The 9,931-nt window shown below is 43.9% G+C and overlaps 1 protein-coding gene across 2 annotated transcripts in view; it reads left to right on the top strand.

The window, feature by feature from the left end:
- Positions 1 to 9,931, top strand: part of LOC311077312 (acyl-CoA dehydrogenase family member 11) — a 33,832-nt gene that overhangs the window by 21,782 nt on the left and 2,119 nt on the right. For both annotated transcript variants that reach the window (XM_084105683.1, XM_084105684.1), the window contains exons 11-12: positions 7,267 to 7,374; positions 7,549 to 7,720. In XM_084105683.1, coding sequence (XP_083961809.1) covers positions 7,267 to 7,374; positions 7,549 to 7,720 — 280 coding nt within the window. The remainder of the gene's footprint in view (positions 1 to 7,266; positions 7,375 to 7,548; positions 7,721 to 9,931) is intronic.

Below are 9,931 nucleotides of genomic sequence, written 5' to 3'. Positions count from 1 at the left end.
TCACAGTGATAAACAGAATCAGTGATGAAACTTCATTCTTTTAAAAAGGTCAAATCTATCTCAGCGCTGGCTTATTTTAGCATGCCTTGATGTGTCGATTTAAAAAACACAAGCTCCACATCTCAATGAGATACTCAGAGACTGTAAGATACTCAGAGACTGTGAGATACTCAGAGACTGTGTGATACTCAGAGACTGTGAGATACTCAGAGACTGTGAGATACTCAGAGACTGTGTGATACTCAGAGACTGTGAGATACTCAGAGACTGTGTGATACTCTGAGACTGTGTGATACTCAGAGACTGTGAAGAGACTGTGAGATACTCAGAGACTGTGAGATACTCAGAGACTGTGAGATACTCAGAGACTGTGTGATACTCAGAGACTGTGAGATACTCAGAGACTGTGTGATACTCAGAGACTGTGTGATACTCAGAGACTGTGTGATACTCAGAGACTGTGTGATACTCAGAGACTGTGTGATACTCAGAGACTGTGAGATACTCAGAGACTGTGTGATACTCAGAGACTGTGAGATACTCAGAGACTGTGAAGAGACTGTGAGATACTCAGAGACTGTGAGATACTCAGAGACTGTGAGATACTCAGAGACTGTGTGATACTCAGAGACTGTGAGATACTCAGAGACTGTGTGATACTCAGAGACTGTGTGATACTCAGAGACTGTGTGATACTCAGAGACTGTGTGATACTCAGAGACTGTGAGATACTCAGAGACTGTGTGATACTCAGAGACTGTGTGATACTCAGAGACTGTGTGATACTCAGAGACTGTGAGATACTCAGAGACTGTGTGATACTCAGAGACTGTGAGATACTCAGAGACTGTGAGATACTCAGAGACTGTGTGATACTCAGAGACTGTGTGATACTCAGAGACTGTGTGATACTCAGAGACTGTGAGATACTCAGAGACTGTGTGATACTCAGAGACTGTGTGATACTCAGAGACTGTGTGATACTCAGAGACTGTGAGATACTCAGAGACTGTGAGATACTCAGAGACTGTGTGATACTCAGAGACTGTGAGATACTCAGAGACTGTGAGATACTCAGAGACTGTGAGATACTCAGAGACTGTGTGATACTCAGAGACTGTGAGATACTCAGAGACTGTGAGATACTCAGAGACTGTGTGATACTCAGAGACTGTGAGATACTCAGAGACTGTGAGATACTCAGAGACTGTGAGATACTCAGAGACTGTGAGATACTCAGAGACTGTGTGATACTCAGAGACTGTGAGATACTCAGAGACTGTGAGATACTCAGAGACTGTGTGATACTCAGAGACTGTGTGATACTCAGAGACTGTGAGATACTCAGAGACTGTGTGATACTCAGAGACTGTGAGATACTCAGAGACTGTGTGATACTCAGACTGTGAGATACTCAGAGACTGTGAGATACTCAGAGACTGTGTGATACTCAGAGACTGTGAGATACTCCGAGACTGTGTGATACCAGAGACTGTGTGATACTCAGAGACTGTGAGATACTCAGAGACTGTGTGATACTCAGAGACTGTGTGATACTCAGAGACTGTGAGATACTCAGAGACTGTGTGATTCTCAGAGACTGTGAGATACTCAGAGACTGTGAGATACTCAGAGACTGTGAGATACTCAGAGACTGTGTGATACCAGAGACTGTGAGATACTCAGAGACTGTGAGATACTCAGAGACTGTGAGATACTCAGAGACTGTGTGATACTCAGAGACTGTGAGATACTCAGAGACTGTGTGATACCAGAGACTGTGAGATACTCAGAGACTGTGAGATACTCAGAGACTGTGTGATACTCAGAGACTGTGAGATACTCAGAGACTGTGTGATACTCAGAGACTGTGTGATACTCAGAGACTGTGAGATACTCAGAGACTGTGTGATTCTCAGAGACTGTGAGATACTCAGAGACTGTGTGATACCAGAGACTGTGAGATACTCAGAGACTGTGAGATACTCAGAGACTGTGTGATACTCAGAGACTGTGAGATACTCAGAGACTGTGTGATACTCAGAGACTGTGTGATACTCAGAGACTGTGAGATACTCAGAGACTGTGTGATACTCAGAGACTGTGAGATACTCAGAGACTGTGAGATACTCAGAGACTGTGTGATACCAGAGACTGTGAGATACTCAGAGACTGTGAGATACTCAGAGACTGTGTGATACTCAGAGACTGTGAGATACTCAGAGACAGAGATACTCAGAGACTGTGAGATACTCAGAGACTGTGTGATACTCAGAGACTGAGATACTCAGAGACTGTGTGATACTCAGAGACTGTGTGATACTCAGAGACTGTGAGATACTCAGAGACTGTGTGATACTCAGAGACTGTGTGATACTCAGAGACTGTGTGATACTCAGAGACTGTGAGATACTCAGAGACTGTGTGATACTCAGAGACTGTGAGATACTCAGAGACTGTGTGATACTCAGAGACTGTGAGATACTCAGAGACTGTGTGATACTCAGAGACTGTGAGATACTCAGAGACTGTGTGATACCAGAGACTGTGAGATACTCAGAGACTGTGAAGAGACTGTGAGATACTCAGAGACTGTGAAGAGACTGTGAGATACTCAGAGACTGTGAAGAGACTGTGAGATACTCAGAGACTGTGAGATACTCAGAGACTGTGAGATACTCAGAGACTGTGAGATACTCAGAGACTGTGTGATACCAGAGACTGTGAGATACTCAGAGACTGTGAGATACTCAGAGACTGTGAGATACTCAGAGACTGTGTGATACTCAGAGACTGTGAGATACTCAGAGACTGTGTGATACCAGAGACTGTGAGATACTCAGAGACTGTGAGATACTCAGAGACTGTGTGATACTCAGAGACTGTGAGATACTCAGAGACTGTGAGATACTCAGAGACTGTGTGATACTCAGAGACTGTGTGATACTCAGAGACTGTGAGATACTCAGATACTGTGTGATTCTCAGAGACTGTGAGATACTCAGAGACTGTGTGATACCAGAGACTGTGAGATACTCAGAGACTGTGAGATACTCAGAGACTGTGTGATACTCAGAGACTGTGAGATACTCAGAGACTGTGTGATACTCAGAGACTGTGAGATACTCAGAGACTGTGTGATACTCAGAGACTGTGAGATACTCAGAGACTGTGTGATACTCAGAGACTGTGAGATACTCAGAGACTGTGTGATACTCAGAGACTGTGAGATACTCAGAGACTGTGTGATACCAGAGACTGTGAGATACTCAGAGACTGTGAAGAGACTGTGAGATACTCAGAGACTGTGAAGAGACTGTGAGATACTCAGAGACTGTGAAGAGACTGTGAGATACTCAGAGACTGTGTGATACTCAGAGACTGTGAGATACTCAGAGACTGTGAAGAGACTGTGAGATACTCAGAGACTGTGAAGAGACTGTGAGATACTCAGAGACTGTGTGATACTCAGAGACTGTGAGATACTCAGAGACTGTGTGATACTCAGAGACTGTGAGATACTCAGAGACTGTGTGATACCAGAGACTGTGAGATACTCAGAGACTGTGAAGAGACTGTGAGATACTCAGAGACTGTGAAGAGACTGTGAGATACTCAGAGACTGTGTGATACTCAGAGACTGTGAGATACTCAGAGACTGTGTGATACTCAGAGACTGTGTGATACTCAGAGACTGTGAGATACTCAGAGACTGTGTGATACTCAGAGACTGTGTGATACTCAGAGACTGTGAGATACTCAGAGACTGTGTGATACTCAGAGACTGTGAGATACTCAGAGACTGTGAGATACTCAGAGACTGTGTGATACCAGAGACTGTGAGATACTCAGAGACTGTGAGATACTCAGAGACTGTGTGATACTCAGAGACTGTGTGATACTCAGAGACTGTGTGATACTCAGAGACTGTGAGATACTCAGAGACTGTGAAGAGACTGTGAGATACTCAGAGACTGTGTGATACTCAGAGACTGTGTGATACTCAGAGACTGTGTGATACTCAGAGACTGTGAGATACTCAGAGACTGTGTGATACCAGAGACTGTGAGATACTCAGAGACTGTGAAGAGACTGTGAGATACTCAGAGACTGTGTGATACTCAGAGACTGTGTGATACTCAGAGACTGTGTGATACTCAGAGACTGTGAGATACTCAGAGACTGTGTGATACTCAGAGACTGTGAGATACTCAGAGACTGTGAGATACTCAGAGACTGTGTGATACTCAGAGACTGTGAGATACTCAGAGACTGTGTGATACTCAGAGACTGTGTGATACTCAGAGACTGTGAAGAGACTGTGAGATACTCAGAGACTGTGTGATACTCAGAGACTGTGTGATACTCAGAGACTGTGTGATACTCAGAGACTGTGAGATACTCAGAGACTGTGTGATACTCAGAGACTGTGAGATACTCAGAGACTGTGAGATACTCAGAGACTGTGAGATACTCAGAGACTGTGTGATACTCAGAGACTGTGTGATACTCAGAGACTGTGAGATACTCAGAGACTGTGTGATACTCAGAGACTGTGAGATACTCAGAGACTGTGAGATACTCAGAGACTGTGAGATACTCAGAGACTGTGTGATACCAGAGACTGTGAGATACTCAGAGACAGAGATACTCAGAGACTGTGAGATACTCAGAGACTGTGTGATACTCAGAGACTGTGAGATACTCAGAGACTGTGTGATACTCAGAGACTGTGAGATACTCAGAGACTGTGTGATACTCAGAGACTGTGTGATACTCAGAGACTGTGAGATACTCAGAGACTGTGTGATACTCAGAGACTGTGTGATACTCAGAGACTGTGTGATACTCAGAGACTGTGTGATACTCAGAGACTGTGAGATACTCAGAGACTGTGTGATACTCAGAGACTGTGAGATACTCTGAGACTGTGAGATACTCAGAGACTGTGTGATACCAGAGACTGTGAGATACTCAGAGACTGTGAGATACTCAGAGACTGTGTGATACTCAGAGACTGTGTGATACTCAGAGACTGTGTGATACTCAGAGACTGTGAGATACTCAGAGACTGTGTGATACTCAGAGACTGTGTGATACCAGAGACTGTGAGATACTCAGAGACTGTGAGATACTCAGAGACTGTGAGATACTCAGAGACTGTGTGATACTCAGAGACTGTGTGATACCAGAGACTGTGAGATACTCAGAGACTGTGAAGAGACTGTGAGATACTCAGAGACTGTGAGATACTCAGAGACTGTGAAGAGACTGTGATATACTCAGAGACTGTGTGATACTCAGAGACTCTGTGATACTCAGAGACTGTGTGATACTCAGAGACTGTGAGATACTCAGAGACTGTGTGATACTCAGAGACTGTGAGATACTCAGAGACTGTGTGATACTCAGAGACTGTGTGATACTCAGAGACTGTGAGATACTCAGAGACTGTGTGATACTCAGAGACTGTGTGATACCAGAGACTGTGAGATACTCAGAGACTGTGAAGAGACTGTGAGATACTCAGAGACTGTGAGATACTCAGAGACTGTGAAGAGACTGTGATATACTCAGAGACTGTGTGATACTCAGAGACTGTGTGATACTCAGAGACTGTGTGATACTCAGAGACTGTGAGATACTCAGAGACTGTGTGATACCAGAGACTGTGAGATACTCAGAGACTGTGAAGAGACTGTGAGATACTCAGAGACTGTGTGATACTCAGAGACTGTGTGATACTCAGAGACTGTGTGATACTCAGAGACTGTGAGATACTCAGAGACTGTGTGATACTCAGAGACTGTGAGATACTCAGAGACTGTGAGATACTCAGAGACTGTGTGATACTCAGAGACTGTGTGATACTCAGAGACTGTGAGATACTCAGAGACTGTGTGATACTCAGAGACTGTGAGATACTCAGAGACTGTGTGATACTCAGAGACTGTGTGATACTCAGAGACTGTGTGATACTCAGAGACTGTGAGATACTCAGAGACTGTGAGATACTCAGAGACTGTGATTTTAAAGCATGATACGTCTCGGTTCTAATCTCACAGAATCATCACTGTTTGAGAGTGTTATTCTGAGTAATGAAGCCAGTCTCAGTTATGTGCGTTTGAGCCGGTTTCTCTATATCATAACTTATTCTAAAGCTGAAGCGTGTTCTCTTGAGGTGTGTGTGGGTGTGGGTGTGTGTGTGTTGTTCTCTTGACGTCATCCCAGCTTGTTCGAGGTCTGGGTGTGTGTAGGAGTGTGTGATCTGGTCCTCGTAGAAGCTTTCTCTTCAGTATTAAGTTATTGGAGAACATGGTTCTTAATAAACTTACATCAGTTTTAAAATGAAAACTAAATTGTTTGATATATGCTCCCTCTGGGATCAATAATAATGTATTTTACTGTTGTTATGCTTATGATTTCCAGCTATATTTGCTCCTGAGATGGCATGACTCCAACATTACAACTTTGTTTGAGTGTTTGGATGAAATAGGGTTAGTTTCTTGCAGCTCAATGAGTCAAAATCTGAAGTGGTCATTTTTGGTTCCCCTAAAGTTAGTCACACAGCTTTCTGTACATCTAGCCTCTGATATCAACACTCGAGTGAGGAACCGCAGAGTAACCTTTGATTCACAGCAGAAATCTGACAAACATCGCTCGACTGAAGAGGATTCTGTCTGTTCAGGACATGGAATCGGTCATTCATGCGTTTCTTTCCTCCAGAGTGGATCACTGCAGCTCCCTGTATAGCTGGTACATGAGGAGATGAGTGTGTGTGAATACGGTGCTGGACTCTTTGGCTTCAGCTGATTTTAGAGTCCAATATAACGTTTTGATTATGCTTTTTAAAGGTTCCGTACACATCATGTCTGTTACAGCATCATTGTTCCTCTAGACCTCTAAGATCTTCCCAGAGTTCGTTCGTACATGTTCCCGCATCACACCAGAGGAGATTACTGTACCAGGGTTCCTAACACTGATCTGTGTGGTGTACTGAGTTGTTGTTGTGTGTTTATTTTTAGACATGTAAAGCACTTTGGTCAACTTGTGTTGTTTTTAAATGTACTCAACAAATAGATGTTGATTTGATTTGATTGAAGTGCAAAATATAAATACAAACACATACAAAATGATACTAATGTTGTATTATTTGACAATTTTTTTTCTATTGAACAACCCATTTTCAAGAGTGTGTGTGTGTGTGTGTGTGTGTGTGTGTGTGTGTGTGTGTGTCTGTGTGTGTTTGTGTGTGTGTTTCTGTAGGTGTTGAGTATTTGGGAGGGCACCACTAATGTTCTGTCTCTGGATGTTCTGCGCTCGATTGCGAAGTCCTCTGGGTCGGTTCTCCAGGCGTTCTTTAGCGATGTCGAAGTGAGAACAAACTCGCATGATTTATGATCCTGAATCACCATTGTTCCACATTGATTGTAAAGTGAACTTGTACTGCTAATGTGTGTGTGTGTGTGTGTGTGTGTGTGTGTGTGTGTGTGTGTGTGTGTGGTGTGTATGTGTTGTGTGTGTGTGTGTGTGTGTGTGTGTGTGCAGGAGCGTCTGCAGCCGGCTGAAGCCTCTCCCGCTCTGCGTCCAGCGCTCGTGTGTCTCCGCTCGGCTCTCTCGGCTCTGAAGCGTTTCTGTGAGACGGCGGCGTCTCGACCCGCGGGAGCGATGGAGCTCTCAGCGAGAGACCTGGCCTACAGCCTTGCACGCGTCTACATGGGTAAAACACACACGTGTGCATGCTACACACAGACACACGTGTACATGTAACACACACACACATGTACATTACACACAGACACAAATGTGTACATGTAACACACACACACACACGTGTGTCTTATAGGTACATGTAACGCACACACACACACACACACATTGACACACATAAGACTCACACTCATGTACGTTACACAGAGACACACGTGTACATGTAACACACACACACACGTACATTACACACAGACACAAATGTGTACATGTAACACACACACACACACACGTGTGTCTTATAGGTACATGTAACGCACACACACACACACACACATGGACACACATAAGACTCACACACATGTACGTTACACAGAGACACACGTGTACATGTAACACACACATGTACGTTACACAGAGACACACGTGTACATGTAACACACACATGTACGTTACACAGAGACACACGTGTACATGTAACACACACATGTACGTTACACAGAGACACACGTGTACATGTAACGCACACATGTACGTTACACAGAGACACACGTGTACATGTAACACACACACACACGTACATTACACACAGACACAAATGTGTACATGTAACACACACACACACACACGTGTGTCTTATAGGTACATGTAACGCACACACACACACACACACATGGACACACATAAGACTCACACACATGTACGTTACACAGAGACACACGTGTACATGTAACACACACATGTACGTTACACAGAGACACACGTGTACATGTAACACACACATGTACGTTACACAGAGACACACGTGTACATGTAACACACACATGTACGTTACACAGAGACACACGTGTACATGTAACGCACACATGTACGTTACACAGAGACACACGTGTACATGTAACGCACACATGTACGTTACACAGAGACACACGTGTACATGTAACACACATGTACGTTACACAGAGACACACGTGTACATGTAACACACATGTACGTTACACAGAGACACACGTGTACATGTAACACACACATGTACGTTACACAGAGACACACGTGTACATGTAACGCACACATGTACGTTACACAGAGACACACGTGTACATGTAACGCACACATGTACGTTACACAGAGACACACATGTACATGTAACACACATGTACGTTACACAGAGACACACATGTACATGTAACACACATGTACGTTACACAGAGACACACGTGTACATGTAACGCACACATGTACGTTACACAGAGACACACGTGTACATGTAACGCACACACGTACGTTACACAGAGACACACGTGTACATGTAACACACACATGTACGTTACACAGAGACACACGTGTACATGTAACACACACACACGTACATTACACACAGACACAAATGTGTACATGTAACACACACACACACACGTGTGTCTTATAGGTACATGTAACGCACACACACACACACACACACACATGGACACACATAAGACTCACACACATGTACATTACACAGAGACACACACGTGTACATGTAACACACACACACACATGTACACACATAAGACTCACACACATGTACGTTACACAGAGACACACACGTGTACATGTAACACACACACACGTACATTACACACAGACACAAATGTGTACATGTAACACACACACACACACGTGTGTCTTATAGGTACATGTAACGCACACACACACACACACACACACACATGGACACACATAAGACTCACACACATGTACGTTACACAGAGACACACACGTGTACATGTAACACACACACACACATGTACACACATAAGACTCACACACATGTACATTACACAGAGACACACACGTGTACATGTAACACACACACACACATGTACACACATAAGACTCACACACATGTACGTTACACAGAGACACACACGTGTACATGTAACACACACATGTACGTTACACAGAGACACACGTGTATATGTAACGCACACACACACACACACACACACATGTACACACATAAGACTCACACACATGTACGTTACACAGAGACACACGTGTTCATGTAACACACACACACACTACCTCCTCATGTCTAACTGAACACTGTACAGGAAACATGACAGTCTGTCAGGTGTAACTATGAACACACTGCTTCTGCTACGTTCATCTGTGTAAACTGTAAAATAGTGTGTTACCAATGTCTCCGGTTTAGATCAGATCCTCAGTTAGGGTTTTG

The sequence above is a fragment of the Abramis brama genome, assembly GCF_963993115.1.
Source record: "Abramis brama genome assembly, chromosome: 2".
NCBI lineage: Eukaryota > Metazoa > Chordata > Actinopteri > Cypriniformes > Leuciscidae > Abramis > Abramis brama.
This window is presented reverse-complemented; position numbering and strand designations above follow the sequence as displayed.